At 41.5% G+C, this 27,970-nt stretch overlaps 2 protein-coding genes and 1 pseudogene across 2 annotated transcripts; 1 reads left to right on the plus strand and 2 right to left on the minus strand.

Annotated features, from left to right (window-relative positions):
* Window positions 1-27,970, minus strand: part of LOC135700140 (integrator complex subunit 6 homolog) — a 337,494-nt pseudogene that overhangs the window by 269,111 nt on the left and 40,413 nt on the right.
* On the plus strand, window positions 21,231-22,170 carry LOC135700128 (cysteine desulfurase-like). Its single transcript, XM_065220522.1, has one exon. It carries the CDS (start codon window positions 21,470-21,472, stop codon window positions 22,058-22,060), a length of 591 nt encoding a protein of 196 aa, XP_065076594.1. The 5' UTR covers window positions 21,231-21,469; the 3' UTR covers window positions 22,061-22,170.
* Window positions 23,376-27,553, minus strand: LOC135700148 (pre-mRNA-splicing factor ATP-dependent RNA helicase DHX16-like). Its single transcript, XM_065220568.1, has 3 exons — window positions 27,395-27,553; window positions 23,669-24,618; window positions 23,376-23,637 (listed from the first exon to the last, which is right to left on the minus strand). Exons 1-3 carry the CDS (start codon window positions 27,551-27,553, stop codon window positions 23,376-23,378), a joined length of 1,371 nt encoding a protein of 456 aa, XP_065076640.1.

Here is a 27,970-nt window from a genome sequence, read left to right on the forward strand (position 1 = left end):
TTTCAACAAAGATTTGGCTAGATTTAGCATTTAGGGATTCAATTATTATTTTAGTTAAGCACGCAAACGATGTAGAATGAGCTACTTACTAGTTACTTAGGGTAAATCATGTATATAGCGTTTAGGAACAAATTGTAGGTTACCAGATTTTAGGATCAAACTGTAGTATCTAGATTAAGCAAATATAGGGTTATTAAATTCAATATTTGCACGCATTCCACCTCCAACTAACCTACTTCAGTAGCTACATAGAGGTAACTTTAAGACCAGAAGGTCCCGAAGAAATGTGCTCAACTTTTTGGCTAAGCTCTGGTACTATCTTCGGTCCCAAGCTTATCGATGCACCCCTATAAAACACGAGAAAATCCACGAACCCCTCATTTTACCTGTCAAACTTTCATAGCTAATCAAAACAAACATTGTGTAGTACTATAATTTTGACTAGAATGAGGTACGTTAATCGATTTGCTTGGGACCAATAGGCAAGTCAAGTAGTGAGCCAATTTAAAATCGTTAGTTTCGTATTGATTGTTGGTAGCTAGTTCACTACAAATAACTACAATTTAATTAAACGATAGGTATATTAACAAATTTAGGCAATTAAAATAATTTAGCTGTAAAACGTTTTTAAATGGTTTGGAATTGTATCTTCTTTTCCTCTTTTTTTCTCGTGCATATTCCGACCTATCTAAGGTTCGGTTCAACGGAACTGTGAGTTCACAGTTCCGTTGAACCAAACCTGACGTCTGTCATTTCTGACAGCGACCGTTACCGTAGCTCTCTGAATCCCCCACAGGGTTGTCACTGGACTTGGCGGTACAGTGTTATCCCGATATTCCGAACAGCCATGATCCATAAATTAGACGTATATTATTCACGTTTTGGACACTGTATTATTAATTTTGATCCATAAACCATGAAAAATTGCTGCTTAACTACTTAGATTTACTGTCCTGCCGTGTTTTTAGGTAGATGTGCGGAGCGATGGTCAAGCGTCTAGAATTAGCTTCCAAAAGAAGCTTCTATAATAATCTTCTTAAAAAAAAAATGAAAAAAGGTAGGTGTTCCAGTTGTTGGTAGACGTGCTTATTTTGGTGTGTTCCAATTATAGTCTCTATCTCGGTCTATATACATATGTTTTTTTAATTTGATCAATAAACCTTGGAAAATTGCTACATTACTGCGTAGCTACTCAGATTCACTGTTCTGCCCGTGTTTTTGACGTAGAACTACGTCTTTGTCGACTATACTGGGGTGCAAATCAAAAAATATTTGTGGTGAAGGAGTGTTAGGTTTTGAACGCTTGTAACTTTGTCATTTATGGATGAAATTAAAAAAAAAAAACGCCAATCGATAGGATATTACATTACAAACCTGCTGAAATAAATATTTTTCTGTATTTAAACTATTGAAAATGTACAAATGATAATTTTATCACTATTTTCATGAAATAAGCCTTTTTCCCAAACCCAGTCATCATAAACGAATACCACTTGGTTGCACATCATTCTGCTTGAATATGAAAAAATATAAATCAGCGCTGCTCTCCTGCCTCTGCTCATTTCCGCTTCGGACGGCGTGGCACTAGGTCCTGCAGCAAGCAGGACTAAGGCAGCGGCTAAAGGTGGATCACGGCGGGTCCACCACAATGAGGAATGAGACTTGAAAAAACGTGCATGTAAAACCCCCTTCCCCTTAACAATCTCTCTCCCTCCCCCCTTAACAATAACCCAAAAAAGACATGGACTTTGACGATCCCTTTTTTCCGTGAAATAAATTTTAACCTTTGCGTGTCTAACGTCTGAATTTGCATAGATTTCAACATTCAATTAGTTCTAAAAACATAATTTCTCAATCTTTTGCTTCACAACAAATTGTATTTTGTCGGGAATCTATTGAAGTTTTTGAATCCATCTGAAAATGTTTGGATCAAAACATGGTTCCGGAGCAGGGGCGTCGCCCTAACCTCAATCTACCTGGTCAACAACTCTCAAAACGTAAACAAACAAAAAGATATTGCTTTGAATCGATACAAATTAGTGAAACTAGAGGACCCTATGCATTTTGAGGCCGATTTTAATTTAAATATGGTGGAGGCGAACCAGCCCAAGGCTGAAAGCCTCTTTAATAAAGTTAAATAATAATAATAATTTAAATATGGCTCTAAATAACGTTTCCAAAGTGGTTTAACAGGTAAAAAGTGAGGTTACGCGACGCCACTGTTCCGGAGTTATTCCGGTTCCCGTTGGGGTCACTTTTGGTCGGCATTAGGCTTTACTGTTGTGTATCAAGTATACACACGATGAACATCATGTTTTTTTTCTTTCAAATTGTGTAATTGGACCAATGGCAGCTATACCGACGGTCCACGATCACATTGGGCATCCCGGAAATGATCCGGTGCCCCGGGGAAGTGGCCAAATCTCACCCAGAACCAAAACCCATCATGCGACACATCAAACTTCATGATTTTACAAATCTTGGCCGGTAAAGACCTTATTGAGAGTCCATGGTCACACTAGCCCTCCCGGGAATGTTCTGGTGCCCCCGGGGAAGTGGCCAATTCTCAACAAGAACCAAAACCCATCGTGCGACATATCAAACTTCATGATTTGACAAATCTTGGCCGGTAATGGCCTTATTAAGAGTCCATGGTCACACTAGTCCTCGCAGACATGTTCCTGTGCCCCCAGGGAAGTGGCCAATTCTCTACAACCCATCGTGCGACATATCAAAATTCATGATTTTACAAATCTTGGCCGGTAATGGCCTTAATGAGACTCGACAGTCACACTAGCCACAAACCACAATTATTAGTAAAAACAGAAGTTTTTACCTTAATTTCTTCCCGCACCAAAACTTTCAAATTTGAGAAAAGAAAAATGCTTCAAAGACATATTCGATGATATTATGTTGAAGAAACACACACCACTGGACTGTAAAAGTAGTAGTAGTAAAATTTCGTTTATTTCTGTTGATTATGGTGTATACATTGATTTTACATTTCAATTGATTAGCCTATCTGACTCTTCATCTTTTGGAAGCTAATTCTAGACGCTTGCCCATCGCTTCGCACATCTACCTTAAATACACGGGCAGGACAGTAAATCTAAGTAGATAAGCATTGGAGCAATTTTCAAGGTTTATGGATCAAAATTAAAAAAAATAGTGTCCTAAACATGAATAATATACGTCTAATTTATGGATCATGCCTATATTTTTAAGTGTGCAAACTTGATTTTTTATGGATCACTTTCTTTAGTTTAAGGTTCATTGCTGAATGTTTTATGGATCAATTGCAATATGTTTATGGGTAATTCGTACAATTCCAATGCTCATTATTTAGAAATTTAGTGGTACATTTTTACAATTGTGTTGCTAAATTTCACATAAAATATTGATAATATTGATATTTTTTATGGATCATCCACACTTTTTTAGGGATTTTCTCCGATGTCTTATGGATCATTTGGATGTTTTCAATGGAACGTTTTTCAATATTTTATGGATCGTTTTATCAATTCTAAAGGTGCAAACTTAGGGCTGCCGAAGTTAACCCTTAAATGCATGATTTTTTATTTTGTGGTGATTTTTTTTTTCTTGTAGTATATATTGCTCTTACTATTAAAATATTGTTTCACCATGTTTAAAGACCAACGTAGGTATGTTGCCAAATGGCAACACTATGCATTTAAGGGTTAAGCAACATTGGGCGCGAGCGAGGGGGACGACTCTATCTACGATGCAAAAAAGATTGTGTTTTGCTGTAGCTACCTGCGCGCACGCTGAGTAGATAGAAAGAAGATTGATGACGATTTTGAAGATTTCTTGCAAAAACTTGATGAGCGATGCTTGATTCGCTAGTGTGAGATTTGTTGAGCATCTAAACTTGAGATTTAGATGTGTCGCCCCCCTCGGGCGCGAGGCAGTTAATGTTAGAGTAGGATAGTTAATTGAAATCAAATATTTCAAGGCGGCTGGCATATGTTAGAGCGAGAAGATAAAAGCTCTTCGGTGTAATGATCTACGGAAAAGTTTGCTATTGGTACTGATGTGAAATTTTAGGATTATAAGTAATAATTAATTAGAGAGATGATATTTTCGCGACATGCACCGAAAACTGCTCAGCAGGCAATATTGGAGTGCTTGGCAAAGCAAAATAATAACTTCACTGTTTGACACTAAACTAACAAATTGACAGCTCGATCCCATACAAAGTACCACCAAGGGGCGCTAAGATGGTGATTTTTGCTAAAGTAATCACACTCATTTAAAATAGTTTCAGTACTCCAAAATTGATGAAATTTTTGATTTCGGTTCCATTTGGCATGCAGATGACGGATTGAATATTACCTCAATACCCCTAAAACGCAATTCAGGCTACCACACAGAACGAAATCATCCGCAATGCTTCGAATGATTATTGCATTGCTTGAGCCCTTTAACAATATGCATTCGAATTTCGGGAAATTATCTTATGGTTGTACTCGTCAGATGATGAGCATCCATGTGACTGTCAGCCAAATAAAGGTTGATTTTTATTTGAAGATTGTCTGGGAGATCGAAGTAGGCCGCGCTGCGAAAATGACGTGTTTTTGTTTTGCTGCGTCGTTTTCGTTATATTGAAAATGTTATAAATTTACAATTTCATTTTTTAAATGTGTTAATTTGAAAGTACAGAAGTGATGTTGAAAAGTGAATTAAGTGAAAATTTTCAATTTCTTATCCATTGCATGTGGTGTCGACTGTTCTAACCTACGCGTAGTTACGCTCAGCTAAGTTTATTAACCTTTTCGTTCCTCTGTCCTTGATAGGAAATAATCAAGATGCAAAATAGCTCCAAATCATGAGAAATTTCAGAGTTGCATTTGAGGCACCTCGAGTAGCTCAAATTGATCAGTGAGCAAGATCGCAGTCATTTGCTTTCTCACTTTTCGCATCAAAGCAACATTTGAAGGTGCACCTTCATGCGAAGCCGAAAAGTTGCTGTCAAATAAAACAACAATAAAATCGGAACTCGGAGACGCTTGAATCATCTCAGTTTAATAACCTTCGTTCGACCCTTACCAACCGTGAACGTGAAAGGAATCTTTTGCAACCCTACACTTACGACGGTCGAATGCTTATCTGGTTGATGTGGCAGAAAAACCCGATCTGCCTAACCAAATACTCAAAATCGATGCTCGTCGAAGCAATCCCGTCCCATCGCTTGACAAACTGCCGTTGGATGAAACTGCGAACCGAGCTCTGAATTACCAAGGCGCCGTTCTGCTGACGGGGGACATCCATCCTCGCTTTTGGTGCTTTTGCTGGGCCCTCCGGATGGTTGTGATTCGGTCCCATTTTTGCTATACACCACCAAGATTTTGCTGCGGCCGTCGACCGAAGTCTCCAGGATTAAAGTCAACGAAGAGAATCTGTCAGCTTGTTTTGTGTGTTCGTCTTCTTGACGGGTTTTCACTTCGGTTTCGTCCGGTAGATCGTGAATGGATTTGAAGTTCAAACGAGGATCGCACTCACCGGAAACAGCAGCTACTTCATCGTCATCCTCCTCTTCGGCTTCGGCAGTGACAGCGGCTGCACTGATGCTCTGGCTGAACATTCCACGGGGTAATGGTTTGTAGCGTTGCCTTCGGAGCTGGAATTGGGTGTTAATCGGTTGTTGCCCCACCGGGAGATATTTTCTGTACCGAAAACTGTGGCGGCGGGTGCCGTTGCCCCTCGCCTACTAGTACTCACTACTCTATGTTTGCCATGGTGCAAATGGGAATGTTAGTCGAAAGGGGATCGAAGTTAGTTATTACCACATTGACTGGTGATGCCTTTTCCAATAGGACTGCTGTTACGACTGGCGAAACCTAAGATGATGGGATCGCTGCATTATAGGTGGAATTTCAGATGTTTAGAAGAATATTGGAGAGCTTTTCTGATCAGAGATGATCCTTTCGGAGTGACGACTGGGACTGGTTGCTGAGGAGGAAGCACAACCCTTAAAGCTGGTTGGAAGTGTAGGTTGTTATTGGTAGTAGCCAGGCACCGGCTCAGCAATCCCAAGTTACTTTATTTACTAACAAAACTGACGTCTAATATGAGACGTATAAGCCTAAAAAGAGTAAACGGAGTAGGCAGAGAAAATATTGTGGTACATTGAGTTACTCACTGCAAAAAAGCAACTCAGATTAAACCTGTCTTTCTTTGAGGAAATAACTTCAGCTTGCTTCACTACTAATTAATAAAAAAAATTGAAAGGAGGCCTTTTGTAAAAATTCACAACTAAACTTTTAAACAGGATTTAACAGTGATTCTTCCCTTAGTGTATTTTTTTTTCTCGGATAGATACTTCTCAGATATACGGTTTTGAAGTTATGATTTTTGAAAAAAAAAAAAACAAATTAAAAAAAAATAGTCCGCAACAAAAAATCAATCTTTGAATGGAAAATGCCATCTTGCGTAGCAACCAACATATGTGCAAAGAGTTTCAAATCGAAGAGAGTCATGCCCAACCGATTTGCTATTTGGCGTGGAAATGCTCTAATATGCTTTGTATTTGGAAGCAATCAGTGGAAAACCTTGTGTCATTTTCTTTTAGAAAGGTACCCTGTATCAAAACGACGAACAGTGTAATCAATGCCTTTCCCCTTGCATGCTCTAATTTTTCTATTCATTGAGCTGGAAAAGTTTTTGTTTTTTTGTGATCGGCTGGTTGGCTGCTTGCTCGTAATGCTTGTTTTGCTTTGTTTGTAGTGTTTTCAGGGCACATGTGCTTACAAACTGAAATGATGACGGTAAATGGAATGGAAGGGGAAACTGGTCGATAGAAACCACATAACTTGAAGCAACTTTAAACTTTCAATGGCCACTTGAAGCGCTTTTTCCCAGCTCGAAGCTATTTTCGAATCGCACCATATCGGACACATCCGTCCGTGATGGGAACGGAAATTGTATTCTTAGTCGCTGTAGCTGCTCCTGACGTTGCAGCAGAGAGGACATGGCAGCATGGCGTCTGGGCTCCCCCGGCGAACCACCACCACCTCATTCAGAAATGCCAGAGAAACGTGATTTTCAGCGATTCAATTTAAATCCCGGACACCGGAGGTGACGTTGCTGCTTGAGTTTGAAAAACATTTCGAACAAATTCAATTTGGCGTGAAGTAATTAAAGTGTTCAGCGCTAACAGAATCACGGAAGCAACTGTTAGTAGGCGTCGTCGTCGTTGCATAGCAACACCGCTGCAACCGAGACCGGCACGTTGCATTGAAATATGAGATAATTTAATTAAAGACGAACCCCGTTTGGTGTCTTCCCGTTGCAATGTTGCAAAAGTTTCACCGGCGTGGCAGAAGTCGCTACACTTCTTCTTGCGAAAGATTGCTCGGAAAAGGGTGCTTCCCCAGGAGCTCAACAGGTATCAGGTTCGAAATGTTAAATAACAACAGAACGTGGCAAGAGCGGAATAAGAGGAAAAGACGGTCTGGGGATTGTGGCTTCCGTGGAAGGCCCGCGAGGGATGGTTGGGTATTAAATTTTGCACTTTCGCAACCGACGGACCGCGTCGAGACCGTTGTTTACGATCCGGATCGAAAAACCATTGTCCTGGGGAAGGATGATGAAAATTTTGAATTAAACTTCAAAATTAATCCATCGCCTGAGCCTTACATATTTATATCTCATTGATGGATTTTCAGTAAGTCGATTTGACAGCACATCCCGCCCCTGGTCGTATGCTCGATCCAGAAAAACACTGATGACTGCTTTTCGAGACGTCAACAAAATCGCGTCATGTCTCCAGGCTTGAACGATAGTCGGTCGATGTTTTTATGTTGCCAGGTAAGGGATTCGGTTTTGCTCACTAAACTGAAGATCGTGGGATGCATCCCAGGTCTTTTTACATAACCAAGTTGATGCCGTCTGTATTACCCATGACATCTTTTCATCTCCACAACTTGCTCCAACATTAGCATTAAGAAACCTCAATATGCATTTCTAACCTCACTTTCCAGTCCTCCACAACGTGGTAGATGAGTTCAAAAATGGAACCCGACTGGGTCTTAATTGGAACCCATACGGCAAAGTCTAGCATCTACCGAATTCAATTATAAATCCCTTTCACATACAAAGCTCGAGCAAACAGTTCGGAATCATCGCTTCAGCTACTTGGAGATAATTAAATTATCACTTACACTCCCACCAGCCGGTCCCGTCCGGGCACCGGCAGTAGCTAGGAGCAGAACAATTGTGTACAATCAAGTTCGCACATCATTGCGGCTCTTTCTTCCGGTTTGTGTCTGTCTGGCGGACCGTCCGTCTGTCTGTTTGTGATACATCCGTTTAGCTGAAAACCCGGAATTGGGATGGGAGAGCTGTGCCGTTTTCATGCCACTTGATTGATTTAATTACACTCGTCCTTACAGGCTGCCACCGGCTACCTTCTTTTTCCGTTCCGACTCAGATTGCTGATGCCTTTCCCCACCACTCGAAGTAGATTAGTAGCAGTCTGCTTGACTGTACGCTAGGGTGCTTCATTTTGGAAAAACTGTTAGATTTATTGCAGTCCACCTTCCAGTTTGATTCATAAACCCACAATATGAGTCTGTGCCAAGGGGTAGGTAACTCCGCTCACCAATCTTGGGTCAACATTTTTCTCAGTGTGCCGCAGGTGTGCCGATTGTGGCGGTCATATAGCAAGCTGCGATTTTTTGTAAAATACGACTGTTATGATATATTTGGCAACCCGGTATTTCTGACAGCTTGAATGATGTGGCCTGGCTGCTGGGATACGAGCTGACCGATACGATTACGGTGCTGTGTGAAAAGTCCATGTTGGTTCGGGATAAGAACGACAAAGACAAGGCAAATCTTTAAATGTTGCTTGAGGCGATTGAACATTTGAAAGGGTGAAAAAAGTACTCTACAAAATCGAGCAAAGCGCATCCTGTAAATGTTCCTGATCAACCAGCAGGAGCAGGATTCCGTGGAACCGCTATCCTATACCAAAGTGTATGGACCGATGCGGAATATCCACAGAGCAGCCATGGTTATGATCCAGATCCCACACAAGGACACGAAACGCCGTCAAATTGAACTCCAGTAGTTTGGTGAACGTTTTCTGGCAGATCTGGCTTGTTATTATTGTGCTCCTTCACGTGATCTCCCATATCGTCCTCAATCATGAAGACTTTGAAACAGCCGGAACAGATGTTGAACTTCTGATCTGCACAGTAAATCTGTACGTGTTTGGCCAGTCCGGTTGGATGATGAAACTACGTTCGATAGACCTTGCAGACGAGTGAATTAGTTCGCATGTGGGTTGTTGGATTATTCTTCTCGTTGAAAAGCTTTAGTGGGTCCTAACGTGAATCTAAAGTCGATTACCTTAAGTATTTTCCACCGTTTTCAAACTTGTACGACTTCTGTCCCGAATGAACCAGCATGTCCTGAAAATGGTCTTATACACCATGATTACATCTGTAACTAAATGACCTTAAAGAACATCCACCGAATCAACAGAAGGCTTTTACTCGAAAAAAAATGCACCATTTTTATCCGTGTGTAACTTTTTTATCCGTGAGTAAAAATTGATGAAAATCTGAGTATAACTAGTTTGGAGTGAATTGTTTACATGTGCTAAACTTCATAACAATCGGTTCAGTGGTTATTGAGATGTCATTGAAACAAGAAGAAAATCGCCGGAGAATTTTGCTCGCCGTCATGGAAAATCCGACTGCGACCATAAGATGGATCAGAAGACAACTGGGAATCACCCATACAACTGTGTCTCGGGTGGTAAAATCGTTTAAGGAGTCCCAGACAACCGAGCGGCGGGCTGGAAGTGGAAGAAAATCGAAGACAGCTGACCCTGTGAAGGCCCGGAAGGTGTTGGATTATTTCAAGCGTAATCCGAACCTTTCGATTCGCGACGTGCCTCTGAAGGCAAAGTGTTCCGCCTGGTTCGTTCAGCAAACCATGAAACGAGCTGGGCTTCGTGTAAAAAAGGTCCGGAAGGCACCGAACCGGCGTGATCAACAAAACACGGCGGCCAAATCCCGCGCAAGGAAGCTGTATCGAGAGTGGTTAACGAAACCGATGTGTGTGGTTATGGATGACAAAACCTACATCAAGGCAGACGCAAAGCAGATACCGGGGCTGGAGTTCTACGTTGCCAAATCACGGTTTGATGTTCCGGAAGACATAAGGAAGAAGAAAGTGGACAAATTCGCCAAAAAATACTTGCTCTGGCAGGCCATATGCCAATGCGGTAAACTGAGTAAACCGTACATCACAATGGGTACCATCAACAGCGAAATTTACCGCACCGAGTACCTCCAGAAGCGTCTGTTGCCCTTCCTGCGGTCCCACGGAGGCGAGACATTATTTTGGTCGGACCTGGCATCATGCCATTACGCGCGATCGACGTTGGATTGGTACAGAGACAATAACGTTGTTTTTGTAACAAAAACCGCCAATCCCCCAAAATTACCAGAGATCCGTCAGGTGGAAAGATTTTGGGCCATAATGAACGCCTAAGTTCAAAAATCGTCCAAGGTGTTTAAAAACGAGTTGGAGTTGAAGAAGGAATGGATGAAAGTGACCAAAAAAGTCGGCTCCACCATTGCACAAAATGTAATGAGGGGTCTTAAGGGAAAGGTGCGGGCTTTCAGCGATGGAAAGAAAATTGAATAAAGTAATTATGCCGAAACATGAAGCATATGTATTAGTTCATTCCCTCAAAGTTTCAAGAAAATCCGACTTAAAATAAATTTTTGGCGAACTCTTTTGTCTGGTACATTTTTTTCGAGTACAGGCCTTAAAAGGGCAATTCCTACCTATCCGGCTCTTTAGAGCTTTGTGGTGCACTGTTAGCGTTGCAACTGTCTAGAATTTCTGGTTTACAATGCAGCTATTCCCATCTGGTACAGCGTTCGATTGTGAAACTCATTTTCAGAATGTCAATGAATTTACCTATAGAAAATTCTATTTTTGTCTCACCTCGTCTCACCTCAATGTCATGTGGTTTTCAGCACTAATGTCCCACAAGCGGCCATAACGGTCTCTCGATCCGTTCTTCTCATTTCCCCCGTACTAGTTCCAAGTATTGATCTCATCAGTAGCATGAGGTTAAATATACAGAAGAAGACTGTTGTGCTACCAGGCGAATGGATTCAGTTTCATCAACGGCATAATGCACTGTGAGTATACTGATGATCCAACGTGAAGGCGGAGATCTGAATTATTTCATTAACATTTTTTCAAAAGCAATTTGATCACTTTTTTCACACACTAAACGACCAGAAACCGTTATTTACTTATGTAACTGATATTTACTTATGTAACTACCGATTATAATAACTTCCAGCAAGATGTCGATCTCCTACTTATTAAATTGGACCATTAGATGGAACGAGAGAAATATTTTATTAATTTTGCAAACATGTCAAAGGAAAAACCGGACTTAGTATACCTTTGATATAAATTTTAATCAAATCATTATATAAAGATTGCTTAAACATAAAATGATTAAATTTCAATCATTCTTTGTTTAGTAACATTTTCGAATGAACAACTTCAATCACAGCTGTCCAGCAGTACTCCCATTTTATTTAACATCCAAAGCCTACGAGATTGTGCCGAAGGTGTGCCTATGAATGTGCCCAAGCTGTTCCGAATCTACTTTCGGCACACTGTGCTGAGTGACCTACCCCATGGTCTGTGCAAAAAATGGTAAAGATTGATGTAGGTTTAGAGGTGGCGCAAATGGTTTGAAGTTTACATAGAGATTTTGACAAATTGCTATGGGATAATGAGAGAGAGAAGGATTAGTAATTTCCATTTAATTGCACTACCTTATTTGCTTATCCTTGACAGATACGCGTATTTCGTCTACAATGTGCAGACTTCTTCAGTGTCTTGTACTAATACTCGACTGAGTCGAATCTGACTGAGTCGAGTATTAGTACAAGACACTGAAGAAGTCTGCACATTCTAGACGAAATACGCGTATCTGTCAAGGATAAGCAAATAAGGTAGTAGAATTAAATGGAAATTACTAATCCTTCTACCTCTTATTATACAGGTATTCCACTAAGACGCCCACATTCATCAGGATACTATGGGATATTATTAGATTTCACTTTGATTCTAGTTGTCCTAACATCTAGAAGTAAGGTTTGTTTGCGACAAAACACATAAATTTCGAAATAAAACAAATTTGCTGTCAGTTTAATCCAGGACATGAGAGCGCAATATCGTTCGACAGGACTTAGCTCCGGGCAGTTAGGTGGATTCGCCTCGTTTGGTACAACCAAAGGGTCGGTCACTACGCACAGTGTGCCGAAAGCACAGTTGGGCACCCATGGGCAGAAATTGTCAAGCTCTTTGAAGTGACTAGCTACCAGTGATAGACATTCGTTTAGCCGAGAGCTAAAAATTTTGAAAATATTCAAAAATTATATTTAAAACATGTTTTTATTCGGGATGTGATTTGTCGTAGTGGTAGTGTATCTGCATCACTTTGATGAGAGAGGAACGAGTCGCACGCACACACTCACCAAACCGGTAGCGGCGGATGTAAACATTCAAACAGCGTTTTCACCATAGACAGTCGTTTAGCCGAGGTGCGAAAAAGTTTTGTTTTTGGCAAATCTCTCGCGGTTTTCAAGTGTGTTTTAAAGCATTTCGATAAAACAACTTAAATCAACAAGGTGCGTCAATAATGCGGTGTTTAATTTTTATTGATTAATGACAAATGTAAAAGTTTCAGGAATGGCAAAGGGTACCCGACTGATGGAGGAAGAACGGCGGATTATAAGATTGTTCAAGGAAGAGGTCCACTCAAATGTCTCAATCGCCCGAAAAATTGGTCGATCTGAGAAAGCAGTAAGGAATTTCCTCAAAATGGGTTCGAAATATGGCATTAAACGTGCCACCAAAGGGCGCACCAAAGTATCGTTAAGGATGAAAGGTCAAATCAGGCATGAAGCAACACAGAATCGACTGTCCTGTTCCCAAATAAAGCAAAAGCTCGATGTTCCGGTTACTTCCCGACAAATTGCGCGGATTCTGAATGAATCGCCAAACATCAAGTGGAAGAAACTACAAGGAACACCGAAGCTCAATCTCACTCATAAGCAGAATCGGCTGAAGTTCGCCCGGAAGTACATGGAGTGGAAGACGGAATGGCGTAGTGTTGTATTTTCTGACGAGAAAAAGTTTAATTTAGACTAGCCTGATTGTTATAGTTGCTACTGGCACGATTTGAATCAAACCAGCGTCGTTAGATCGAAGCGAAACTTTGGTGGTGGAAGTTTGATGGTATGGGCTGGCTTTTCCTGCCATGCAAAGCTTCCGATTTGTTTCATCTCAACCCGGATGAATTCCGAAATGTACCTGGAGATACTGGATGACGTTTTGATCGGTCATATTGAAAACGACGCAAATGAGGACATCGTTTTTCAGCAGGACAATGCATCTATCCACGTCTCCAAACAGTTCAAGGCTTGGTTTGATGAAAAAAACATTCCACTGCTGGACTGGCCAGCTTGCAGTCCTGATTGTAATCCCATAGAAAACCTATGGGGAATCTTGGCTGGAATGGTTTACGCAAACGGACGTCAGTTTGACAGCATTTCCAGTCTTAAAACAGCAGCTCAAGATTGTTGGGCCAAAATCGACATGGCAACACTGCAAAAGCTGTCTGATTCGATGCCAAACCGTATTTTTGAAGTGATTCGTAACGATGGCGGCCATACTAAGTATTAATTATCGATTTTCTTCGAAATTCTTTATTAAAAGTCATCTTCATGGTGAAATTTAACAATTCGGCTAAACGAATGTCTACCCGTGTACCGATATTTTTTTCAATTTTGTTATCCAAACGTAACGTAATTTTAAGTTTTATTAATGAATTTGTTAGAAATAAATGAAATCTATCGTACAAGACTAAATCCGAGCATTCATTGTGTATTACTTTCGATATACATAGAAAAACTGGGTCTCGGCTAAACGAATGTCTACCACTGTATCTCTGCGCCTACGCAGCGCATGTGTCAAAGAATTGTTGTTCACAAAATTTGTAATACAACCGCTACCGTGAATTTTCGGCCAAAACTAGCCACAAATTTCACGAAACTGAGTTGGATTCTCCAGCAGCGCACGTCCTAATACATGTCAGAAGTAGTTCACCATCTGTACTATTAACTGCAAAACCAGGGCAATACCAACCGGTGGAAACTATGGATTTAAAATTAGCTCGCTACTTGGTCCCAAGTAAATCTATAAGCGTACCCCATTCTAGTCGAAATTCTAGTACTACACTATGTTTGTTTTGATTAGCTATGAAAGTTTGACAGATAAAATTAGGGGCTCGTGGATTTTCCTATACTTCGAGGGGTGCATCGATTTTTAGCTTGTTACCGAAGAGAGTACTAGAGCTGAGCCAAAAAGTTCAGCACGTTTCTCCGGGACCTTCTGGTCTTAGAGTTACCTCTATGCTACTACCATAGAGGTCACTCTAAGACCAGCAGGTCCCGAAGAAACGTGCGCAACTTTAATCACACGAAAGTAGCCACATCGCGAACACAGCGGTTTTTGGCACCACTTTGAATGCATCCATCTGCTGACATCGCTGATGCAGACAGCCTTAGCAATAGGAACACTTTCGTCGCATTGGTACAGGATTTTGACTACCTTAATCCGTGTTTCCACGTTATCCCCACCGTTTTCCAGTAGCAATCGTCCCCGCGGCCGATTTAGGTCCCCGGAAGAGCTTCGCCCGTGCCTTTTCGTAGACGGATGCTTCATACGATCGCAGAAGCTTGCTGCAGCGGCTGTACATTTTGAATGCCATCCGATGTGTTTCGAAGGTATTTTTTTTGTGCGGTCGAAGGAACTTGATCACCATCTTTCCGGTTGGGCCATTTTGTCCGGTATCAGCATGTCCTACTGGAGTAATCGTCTCTTGATTCGGATTCCACTGCTAATTGTGTTGTTGCTTCAAAACAAAACATATGAACTGTCAAATTAACCGGGTTGCCAAACATACCATTATTACCACGCAAACAATGTTAGTTCGGTGACTGCCACTCTCGGTACTGCGGGTACAGCTTCGGCACACATAAGGCACACTGATAAAAAAGTTGTCGCAAAATGAGTGTGTATAGTACCACCAACCGGTGGAAACTAACGATTTTAAATTGGCTCACAACTTGTCTAGCCTATTGGTCCCAAGAAAATTGATTAACCATTCTAGTCGAAATTCTAGTACTACACTATGTTTATTTTGATTAGCTATGAAATTTTGACCGATAAAAAGAGAGGTTTGTGGATTTTCCTAGAAATACTCAGAGGGAGAGATGGGCGGAGCGAATGTTTTGAGCCAAATGAACTGTCAAAATCTGAGCCAATCAAACGTTCCAATTAGATTTTTTCCGAGGATTTCTTATTCTTACTAGAATAAATTTGAGAGTATTGCAATCGAACAGAAATTCAATCACCTTTATGTTTTGTGTGCTTCTCAAATTCAACTAATTTTTGGAACCAAAAACAATATTCTAACTCTATTGATCTTCGTTGGTTAATGAATGGCACCAAGAATTGTGCAAAATATTGCGATACAATCAATTATTATTTTGCACGTAAATCGAATCAAAAATAAAAGTCATTTGAAATGCTAGCTTATAGCAAGGGTTGCAAGATAATTCAGGAACAAATCCCTGCTGTCGAATTGTATTTTGTTTTCTCCGCCTATCTCTCCCTCTGAGTATTTCTAGATTTTCCTATGTTTCGAGGGGTGCATCGATTAGCTTGGGACCGAAAAGAGTACCAGAGCTGAGCCAAAAAGTTGAGCACATTTCTTCGGGACCTTCTGATCTTAGTGTTACCTCTATACCACCCCTTGGGTGCAACATGAACTCCATTCGCTTCATTTCGTCAAATATTCAATTCCGTCAAATATTTTCGATACAACTTACGAGCCCGTGCTTTGGCGTGTGCTGTCGATGCTTCGAAGTTGGCGAAATTTTCCTTTTACGAGCAACAGTACGTGCCGAAAGATCTGGCCTCCTCCGTAATATTTGTTTCATCTTCACGTCCTTCTGGTGGTTCATAAAATCCGTTTTTGTTCCACTTCCCGTATACTTTGCTGATGTCAAACCAGTATCGAACGATTTTAAAACGCTGTGAACAGTGCTTGCAGGAAAACCAAGCTTTTGGCAAGTTTTCTGATTGAGAGATCCGAGTTTTCATTGCAATTGTTGTATTTTTTTAGAAAGAATAGACATACGTCCACCACTTTGCAAAATATTTCACTCTATTTTCTTGAATTGGATTCTATAATTTAAAACAAATATATCGGTTACTATACATCATCTGACAGAACTTCGTTTTCTGATCAATATTTTAAGCAAAATAATCACTTCGCTGTTTGACAAAAAAAAACTTAAAACTTGACAGCTGGCTCGCATACAAAGTACCACCAAGGGGCACTAAGATTGTGATTTTTGCTAATGAAACCTCACTTTTTTAAAACTAGTTCCGGTGCTTCAAAAATGATGGTTTGGATGTCGGTTCCATTTGAAATGCAGATTACGAAGATGCAATTGGGTTCTTTAAGGGTATTGAGGTAAATGCATATTCGTAATCTGCATTAAAAATAGAATCCTAATCCTAAATTTCATCAATTTTGGTACACTGGAACTATTTTAAATAAGTACGATTACATTTGCAAAAATTACCACCTTAGGGCCCTCGGTGGCACTTTGCATGGGAACGAGCTGTCAGTCTGTAAGTTTAGTGACGTTATTATTTTGCTTTAAATATTGATTTTAAAAATCGCGATGAAAGTGTATGTTTTCGAAAAAAAAATATCGCTGTACTCAGAAAACGAAGCCCTTTCAGATGATGATGAAAAACCGATACTTTTTTTTAAAAATTAAAGAACCCAATTACCTCTATACCCATATATAACCCAAGCTGACCGTAATACCAACCGGTGGCCACTAACGATTTTAAACTGGCTCACTACTTGGCTAGCCTATTGGTCCCAAGCAAATCGATTAACGTACCCCATTCTAGTAAAAATTCTAGTACTACACTACCCAAGTAACAATTTGGGTTTTATGAGGGTTCTGTAGACCATGATTTAGATTTCTAGAATGCTATAAAACCACGATAAAACTTGCAATGTTGCTTGGGTATGTTTGTTTTGATTCGCTATGAAAGTTTGACAGATAAAATGAGGGGTTCGTGGATTTTCCTATGTTCCGAGGGGTGCATCGATTAGCTTGGGACCGAAGAGAGTACCAGAGCTGAGCCAAAAAGTTGAGCACGTTTTTTCGGGACCTTCTAGTCTTAGAGTTAACTTTATGGTAATACTAACAGGCATGTTGGTCATTGTCATAGCGCAATCATATTATTTTTTTCAGGATTTGATAAATAGAATCAAAGTTAGAGCGATGTAAATGAATTTAAAATGCTCCCATAATAAGCCCCATACAAATTTCGATCCGTTTGCGCTCCCTCTAAACCTTTATCAATTTTGAACATATTATGCACAGACTCATATTTTGGGGTTATGAATCAAACTGGAGGGTGACCTACAAGAAATCTAACACATTTTCCAAAACGAAGCACCCTAGTATACACTGAACACAATCTAGTAGGACTAGCACCAATTACACTATCGTCCGACCGTCATGGAGCATGGATCATGGAAATGAAGCTTGATTTGTTTCATGTGTTGGGTACATTTATTACCGACAGCTTGTTGACTAGTTGCCGTCCGAGCCAATTCGAGATGGATGGAGCTGTGAGAAAGTCAATTACACTCATAACTTTGCTCATAACTGGATGATATTCAGCAAAATAAACAATGCATATTAATCACGCCAGGTCTTGAGTGACATTTATGCTTCATTAAATGCCATTGGTTTTCAATCTCCATTACCAAAGTCTGAGGGCTTTTCATTTCGAATCGAATGATTAATCCGCACCGTTCTTATTCAACATCCGGGATTGTTGTAATTTGGCTTTTCAATCATGCTCCCAACGGGAGAACTATTTCCGGTATATTGCATCCATTTTTTCTACTCGCTACGCGATCCGATTGACGATAGCCGGGCGCGGCAACACCGTTGGAAACCTGATTCTTGTCAGGTAACTCGCCTCGCCCCGTAAAACCCCTCTGATGCTCGTCTTACCCGACAAGAGTACAGACAGAAATCAATTTATTACCCGTCCGCCCGCGCCGTGGACTCATTTCTCAACTTCAGCGTCGTTTCACATCACCATTCACGGCGAGGGTCTTCATTCAACGAATGAAAAAAAAAGTTAATTTCTCTCGCAACTACACCGGCAACGATGGCGATAGGCAACAAAGTTTTGCTCCACGTTGAACGCGGGTAAATGCTTTTCCGCATACCTTTTTTTTTTTTTGCTAGCGTGGATTCTCTAACACTACCAGGTTGAAGCATATGCTCCTTGGAAACGGCGAGCAATGTAGACTCAATCTACTCGAAATGTGCAAATGGGAACGACGAGGGAGAGGGAAGCAAAGCAGATCATTCATTTTCCTCCGCAAAGATATTGGATCCCCGTGCTGCGGGAAATAAGTTTCAATTTTCTCGCTGTCAGCTCTCGCTCTCTTGCACACACATTCATATCTTTTCAATAGTACCGGATTGCCAATGGTTTAATTGATTCTAAGGAAAATTGTGGTCCCATTCGCTGTCAATTGTATGGCCTTTGTTTCACTTCGGATACATTGAGTATAGATGGAGACTGTCAGGATCTTTTGACTAACTTGAATTATTAACGTTGATTATTCATCTGCAATCATCTGTAGAATATACTAGACATTAATAAATTCCATGATACCACTATGTGACTGCGAAAGACAAGTTCGATGTTTCAGAGTCCCTCATGAAACAACAAATGTCGAAGTTCCTCAAGAAACTCTTGATTTGGCAGGCGATTTGTTCGTGCGGAAAACGGCGCAAGCCTTTCGTAACAACTGCAACCGTAAATGGCCAAGTCTTCATGAATGAGTGCCTGAAGAAACGACTGATTCCGTTTCTCAAATCACACAATGTTCCACACAATTGGCTTACTACTTAACTAGCCTATTGATCCCCAGCAAATCGATTTACGTAACCCATTCCAGTCGAAGTTCTAGTACTACAAAAAAAAATTTTTTTGATTCACTATGAAAGTTTGACAGATAAAATGAGGGGTTCGTGGATTTTCTTATGTTTCTAGGCGTGCATCGATTAGCTTGGGACCGAAGAGAGTACCAGAGCTGAGCCAAAACGTTGAGCACGTTTATTCGGGACCTTCTAGTCTTAGAGTTACCTCTATGGTGTTACATTTCCTGACAATATCATGACAATCGGTTGAGAGACTTATTTTTGGCGAGTACTTCTAAGTGATGCAATTTAACTGTGGACACCCTTTGTATACATCTTGAAATTCTAGTCCACATTTCTTTGGAGTTCTTTTCAGAATTCTTTTGAAATTCGCTATAAGATACCCCCAAACTCGCCTCATAGTTATCATTCCCTAAATGTTTTCAATTTTTCTGAAATTACCGTAAAATCATGCTTACATAATTCCTTTAGAAAGCTCCTGCAATTCTCTTCAGATTTTTTTTTTTTTTGAATTCTCCTCAGAGCTACATTGGAATTCCCCTTAGTATTAATTCGATGCTCTCCTTTATTCTAGTGTTTCAGCAGGAACCAGAAAGTTTTTAGAACTACCTTTACAGCAATGCTTATATTTTTGTTGAAGTTCTCCTTAGCTACATTTCAATACTCTTCAGAATTCCTTTACATTTATCTCTCTTTATTCTCTCAATAACTGGCACATAAGTCTCAAAATTCTTCTGAAACTCTCATCGAAATACTTTAGATAAAGTCATAAATGATGGGTTTTCCTTGAAGTCCAAAAACCATGAAAATATTCCGATATTAGGTCAATATCGCTCATAAGGTTCAATAAAAAAAAATATGATTCTGTACGTCAACAAAATTTAAAATCTACACACAAACTTAACTTCAGGACTTGGATAATTAGCTGCAATCTTAAGGGCTGTCCCTAGGGGTTGGTCACTCTACACAGTGTGCCAAAATCAAACTTGGGCACACCCGGGCTCAGCCGTTGGCGGTGTTTGGCACCCATGGTTACAAAGTACAGTCAGCGCACATCCTATTGCCTGTCCGAAGAAGTACACAGTAAAAAAAGTTGTTGGATATTACATCGAAACTGCTACAACCAGGTCAATCCATCGGTTGTGTAATATCACATTGTATGATGTACATCGATTTTGCGAACAAAATTATATCCATTGATTTTGCTATTACATCATTATTTCATACATCAGCTTGAATTACGTTGATCGATATTACATTTTTTTTTTTGCTGTGTAGGAACATGAAAAAATCAGACCAATCGCTTGCATAGCAACACCACTGAATCAATCTCAGCATTACCGGCTCCAGATCCATTATTAAAGTTGTTTCTCTGATTCCCGTGACCGGAGGAAAGTACGTCCCACGAGCGAGCGGTTCAACCTTGAGCCAGGAGCTATGGATTCGGTCCGGGCGGGACCATTTGGACAGCTGTTTCGACCGGGAAGTCCGGTGCTGGTAACAACTGGGTCAAAGGACACTACGCCAAGGGTCCGAACTGGTGGACTCTGTGCTGGATGTTGTCCGTAAGGAATCCGAGGGTTGCGATTGTCTGCAGAGTTTTCAGCACTCGCTAGGCGATGGAACCAATACGAAACTATCGATTATAAATTGGCTCACTACTTGACTAGCCTATTGGTCCCAAGCAAATGGATTAACGTATCCCATTCTAGTCGAAGTTCTAGTACTACACTATATTTGTTTTTATTTGCTATGAAAGTTTGACAGATAAAATGAGGGGTTCGTGGATTTTCCTATGTTTCGAGGGGTGCATCGATTAGCTTGGGATCGAAGAGAGTACCAGAGCTGAGCCAAAAAGTTGAGCACGTTTCTTCGGGACCTTCTGGTCTTAGAGTTATCTCTATGGTGGAACCATAGAGGTAACTCTAAGACTAGAAGCACAAACAAAGTTACAGACGACTTTCTCCGAAGAAATTAATTAAAATAAGGTGGTTCTCTGTAATAGAATTTTAGACCACTTTCCGCCGCTCACCACCAGGTTCGCTAGTATTTTTGATTTGAATTAATTCAAGTTGGTTTTGTGTGCAATGATCTGGCAACTCGCGTTCTCACTCGCGTTGACGGGGTGCTGTTTTCTCACTCATCGAAGGAAATTTTGATTAGAGTGAGAAAGTAAGGAACAGTCAGCGCGGGAACCGTGTGCGGTACTATAGGTGCGGCAGAAAGAATGTAGTCGACTCCTTCGTTCTCACGGTGTTCTTACGCATGATCCAACGTTACGTCACACTAGATTATGCATAAGAACGTCGTGATAATGAAAGAGCAAAGTTTGTATGTTTGGGAGCCTCTCGCATTCAACTCGCATTCGTCCTCGAGTTCGTGTGGAAGCCATTCAGAGCGGAGGTGGCCAGGAGCGTGGCATTCGAAGTGGAACCGTTCCGACTCCACTGGTCGTTGGATTGGGGGAAGCCTGTGAAATCGCTAGCCGTGAAATGGAGTACGATCACAAATGGATGGAGTTCCTCTCGAAACGCCTGATGGACCAAATCTTCGCATCGCTACCGAAAGTCATCCGCAATGGCGATCCAGTTCATTCTTATCCCGGATGTATCAATCTGTCGTTTGCATACGTTGAGGGTGAATCGCTGTTGATGGCGCTGAAAGACGTTGCCCTCTCGAGTGGGTCGGCTTGCACTTCGGCTTCGCTGGAACCGTCGTATGTGCTGCGTGCGATTGGTACCGACGAAGATCTGGCTCACAGCTCGATTCGCTTTGGCATCGGACGGTTTACCACCATCGAGGAAATCGACTACATAGCTGAAAAGTGCATCAAGCACGTGACTCGACTCCGAGAGATGTCCCCGCTGTGGGAAATGGTCCAGGAAGGTATCGACATCAAGTCGATCCAGTGGTCGCAGCATTAGAGCGGACGGGTCGGGGCATATTTTAAAGAGAGATTTGATTTTGTATGTTCTGCTGTGTATGGTTGAATTCAGTGAGGGTTTTTTTTTAATTGTTAATCATTGATTGTGTTATTAACACATCCACTTTTGGTAGTAAGTAGGTATTGAGACCAGGGTTACTTCCACTCACTTGCTATAAAAAAATGTTTTTCAGAATTATGAAATCATGAAATAGTATAATGCTAATTAGTACTTGTAACTTACAAGAAGAGGTCATGAAGTATATGTTTGACACATAAAATCTGTCAATGTTGCTTTCAGTGCGTCACAATCAGCGATTTTACGACTCGTGAGCGCTCACTCTGAGTGAACGCTCACGAATCATAAGATCGCTGATTGTGACGCTCTGAAAGCGAAATTGACAGGTTTTATAAATCAAACACATACCGTACACCCTCTTCTTGTTACTTACAAGTACAACATATCATTAAAACATCTAATGTTTGCATAATTCCGAAAAATATTTTTTTATAGCAAGTGAGTGGAAGCAACCCTGATTGAGACGAGAGAAAAATAATGTATAGCTTTGCTACATATGCTATTAGAGACAGCAATAAATCTTAGACAGTGAAATCATTGTGAGTATTTCATCATTCACTTGGCGAAAAAACGTCCTATCAGCGATTGTTTGAAATAGTATAAACTTTGTTAGTTCCCGTCAAGGACGGCGTTGTTACGACTACGCTAAATTCGCAAATCTGAGGTATTCGTGGACTGCCATCTCAGATTTGCTTTGGCGCGGATTAGTTCCACTTAGGGTTAATTCAACTAAGTTTCGATTCTAATTATTTGAAGACTCCAGGAAAATCTACGTTTAGAAAGACCTTCTATTATTTAATAAAGAAGTAAAGCAGTGAAGTTATTAATAGTTGGTTGGGCAAGCTAAAATATCATTTAAAAAAATGTGTTCAATGTCGATAAGCTTTCCGCAAAATCCGCACTTCAAAAGCTATAAAACCGCACAAAATTTGCGACACTTGTAACAGCCCTGCAGTTGGCTTCGGCGTGCCAGAGAATACCTAATCCACCTAACCGGACCTGAAGAAACGGAAAGGAGCGCGACTGGGATTAGACGGGCTAGCCTTATGAAGCTCTCTACTGACATACAATATAGCATGGTTGCAGCAACCTTATATTTCACCTATTTGTCCCTAAAGATCCCTAATTTACACCCGACACCCTAGGTAGGATAATGTCATCGCAAATAACAACAATTCCCGTTGAATACATAGTGCGAAAAATGCTCTTGAATTACCCCAAACCGTCTCATCACAACCTACGCCTCGGTCAGCGTGGCCCGACCGATCGTTTTCGGCATCTTTTTATTGGTGGAATCCTCGAGCTCCTTCGGTTTGTAGTAATGCGGTGCCGCCTCCAGCAGCCACTTGCTTTCGATTTCAATCACCGACCGCATGTACTCCTTCGTCGTAAACACCAGCTCGTGGTACAGCACCCAACGAGGCAGTTCTTCGAACAGTGCCGAATTCGGATGGATCATCACCGTCTGATTGTGCTTGGCCGTTTTGTAGTGACCCCCCCTTGGAGAGCCGAGCGACGTGATAAAAGTACCCGGCTGTAATAGCCTTCCGGATGTTGGTCGTTTCCGGCAGACTGGAAACCATTTCGATTTCGACTCGCTGCATTAACCCAACCAGCTGCTCCCGGACATCGCGAGCTCGTTTCATCGAACGGAACTGAATGAAATTTTCGTAACACCACTGAGTGCTGTAGTCCGAGTCGGCCCATTGGTTGTAGACCTGCAGCAAACTCAAGTGGTCCCCGTGCATGTGGTTGAAGTTCTTCCGGGCCGTATCTGCGTGGATGATTTTATCTTTCGGTCGGTAGAAGATGGCTCCATTCACCGATAGCATTGCAGCGATGGCCACCACCTCCTCGGAACATTTGTACTTTTCACTAGCAAGCAGCATTTTTACCATCATGGGATCGACCGGAAATTCCGCCATCCGTCGTCCAAGTTTGGTCAGTTCACCGTGGTGATTCAATGCCCCTAGGGCGTAAAGTTGCTCCAATGCCAAAACCAACGTTTCATGTGGTGGAGGATCGAGGAAATCGAAATGAAGCAAATCGTTGATTCCAAGAGCTTTGAGCATTAGCACGGCATTGCCCAGGTTTATGCGCTGAATTTCCGGGACGGTGTTGTCTTCCAGCTCGTGTTTGTATGCCCAGGCTGTGTACAGACGAAAGCACTTGCCAGGGGCAACGCGCCCTGCTCGACCTGCACGTTGATTGGCAGATGCTTTCGATATGGGCACGACCATCAGGGTCTCCATCCCGGTTCTGGAGTTAAAATTATTTTGCTTTGCAAAGCCCGGATCGATCACGTACATTATGTTATCGATGGTTAGTGATGTCTCGGCGATGTTGGTGGCCAGTACGACTTTCCGGGTGTTCGATGGAGTTGGATCGAAAATTTTCGCCTGCATGTCCGACGGCAGATTGGCATAAATGGGAAGGATGAGTAGTTCCTTGAGTTTGGAACCCAACCGCTTGACGCGATCCTGGATCCGAAGAAGTCAACGATTTGATACGACCGGTTTGGCTCGAAGCAATTTTTCGACGGAAGTTTCTCGAAGTTTTCGACGGAAGTTCCTCGTGGCAGTGGAATATAAATGCCACGCTGCTGCATCTGCTGACTAAAGTCGTCCTTGTTGTTGCACAAAGGGCACTTGAAAAAGTACCCCGCCGATTGGGCAAACTGTGCCATGCAGCTTTTTATTGTACATTTCTCATATACCATGATTTTCGTTGTGATTTTATGGAAGGGGCATAGTGAATTTTATGAGAGGGGCATAGTGAACAAGTGGGGCATAATGAGCATCCCATGCCTCAGCTTGGTCTTCCGGCCGTTCGGAACAAATTGGTTGGTGGTAGCCTTATACATTTTATTAATAATCAGCAATGGAAATTTGCCAAAAGGTATAAGAGGATTTTTATCAGTGCTGGCATCGGTAGCATTGGTGCTCAGTACGGAAAACCAGATCGACGAAAAACAAATCAAAGGAAAAAAAAGAAATGAGATTAACAGAACTTTATCTGTACAAGTTCAGAAAAAGTTTCATATTTTTGAATTTCCTGCAGAGTTTTAAACTTTTTTCGAACAGTCCGCAATTCAAAAACCCAGTAAAACATTACTGGCTGGATTAATGTGTATATGTTATGTGCAGCTTAACTGCTGTAATATTCAACAACTTTTTTTTACTGTTTCCCTAATAAAAAACTACCATACATGAACGAAAACCCAAATAATAAAACTATTCAACAAATGGTTTGGATGATACCCCGAACACGTCGTTAAGCAAAATAACCATATCAATTTTATTAGGGTAGGTTTTCAATTTCAGATTGAATTCCAATTTCCCATTTGCTTCGACGTAAAAACTTGCCGCAGCTTGTTAACCGAGCTTGTGCTGCATAGGTGGAAGAGATTACTCCGTTGAAAACTTCATCTGCATGATAACTGGAAAGTTTGATAACTGGTACTTGTCGATGACGATGATCTCGTCTAATCAACCAATTCGACAGGGACATCCACTACCCGCACCCGTACCGGAAAATGTTTGGAATGATGAATAAGAAGAGGCTGAGCAGTCGAGGCAGCAAGAGACAAAAGCGTGACATCAAATCCTATGTCCCGATCGATTCGTACAGAAGTTTTAATGTGCCGCCTGTTCGGAAAGGATTCCCCGTGACATGAGCGAGCGTCACTACGCGAAGTATGCCGGCCATACCTATCGGGTTGATATCGATCCAGTGATCGATCTGTTCGACGAAACTACTGCCACGGCGATTGTAATCCGCTCCATGGAAGTGCAGCGGCAAGTGACGATCTACTGCGACAAATGCAACGTGCCTAAGAAATCGGCTTTCAGATTAGTATTCCACCGGTTGGTTTGGCAAACACGACCAGTACTCGCACTGTCTGGTTCTGCAGAATAATAAGAAGAAGCTGGAGCAGACAAAACTGATATCCGGCAGCTTGGGTGGATCCTTCCAGTTCCGCTACGGAGGAGTGAATGTATACCAGCATACCGAGTATGGCCGGGTTCTGTTTGGCGTCCAACAACGATGTCTATGTCTTCTCGGTCGCGAATGACTGTGACTTAGGCTTCTAGCACGGACTGAAGAAATCTGTAGCAACAATTGCAACAAGCGCGAGTCATTGACAGCTCAACATCGTTTACTTGTAAGCAAATGTTAACCCGATGTGTTCATCCCTAATCATTTTGGCCTATGGTCTTTCATTATACAAAAGAAGCGATATAATGACATGCTGTTTGACAACAGGCTCTCCCTTTCAATTTTCGTTAGAGAAAAAGAGATAACAGGCGGTACCCCCTAGTTTAATCTAGTACATATGAGTAGATAGTGTTGCCGTGAGGTACACTCGAAAATTGTAAATGTAAGTGCGTCAAATCAAATTTCGAGCCGCTCCGTCTGTCACTTCGTTTGTGCTAGAAGGTCCCGAAATAACATGCTCAACTTTTTGGCTCAGCTCTGGTACTCTCTTCGGTCCCAAGCTAATCGATTCACCCCTCGAAACATAGGAAAAACGAATAACCCCTCATTTCATGTGTCAAACTTTCATAGCGAATCAAAACAAACATTGCGTAGTACTAGAATTTCGACTAGAATGGGATACGTTAATCGTTTGCTTGGGACCAATAGGCTAGTCAAGTAGTGAGCCAATTTAAAATCGTTAGTTTCGTATTGATTGTTGGTGGAACTGGCTAAAGTAAATTTTAAATCTTTTGTAACGTTGGCGGAATTCAGTAGCAAAAATACCTTCCTCTTCACAGGCATGGGCACGCTACTGATCTCGAAGATTCGAGAAGAATACCCGGATTGCATCATGAACCCGGAATGAAGCGCATCCCACTGGCCAAAAAATACTTTGACTGTTTGTCCAATGCTTCCACCCGCCAGATGGCTCATGAAATGTGCCCTCTTCATGTGAGTTAAGGTAATTAAGTTGAGGTAATCTTTCTTTCGGAAACACTTGTCCGGGATCTCCAGCAGTAAATCTACTTTCAGTGGCTTGCCATAAGATGTTCCCAAATGACTGGATCCAATATGGTGCACGATCCGTTGCTGAACGAATTTGAAGCTTTCCTTGGCGAGAACATGCGAGCCGTCGGGAAATGCCAGCGGAAAATCAACCCCTTCTTAATCCACATCCTTCAAAGATCGTTCATTGTCCGCATCTTTTACCGTCCTCAAAAACTTCCGAAAATCATCCAACCAACGCTCAAAATAATTTAACACCTTGAATTTCACCTTCACCTCGCTTAGCATCTCTTCCACCTGCAGCCGGAACAGATTCAAGTGGTAGAAATATTCCGTTTCCTTCAACCGATTGATTTCCTCTACCGTCGGCGGTTTGTACAGCTGCTTAATGGCTTTGATCTTCCGTTGGTGTTTTTCTCGTGTGTCCATCGCTTGCAATGGCTTTACACTTAGCGCCTTTCGATTCCGAAGATCCGACAGTCATGACTAGCACAAAGTGTCTACCACTTTCTCGACCACTGTCGCTTTCCGGCTCCGGCCGCCCAAACTCGTCGTCGTCGTCAATAGGCTGTTTCTATGCACCACCAATGTAGAGTGCGCTATGCGCTTACTAGAGGAAACGTCAACCAAACCGTTTGTTTACATCTAAATTACAATTTTACATCTCCAATTAACGCATATTGTTATGCGTATCTTGCTTATTTCCATCGGGAGGGGTCTTGTTTTATTATTTTTCACATATTCGAACGGATTTACAGCTCAAATAACACCAAATTAAAAATCCGGAAGATCATAACCGCTGGGATAGTTTTATAAATCTTCGTTTTTCTTAACAAAAATATGTGG

Source organism: Ochlerotatus camptorhynchus, unplaced genomic scaffold (assembly GCF_037179485.1).
Source record: "Ochlerotatus camptorhynchus isolate MF236.1 unplaced genomic scaffold, CSIRO-AGI_Acam_v1.1 ptg000129l, whole genome shotgun sequence".
Classification (NCBI taxonomy): Eukaryota; Metazoa; Arthropoda; class Insecta; order Diptera; family Culicidae; genus Ochlerotatus; species Ochlerotatus camptorhynchus.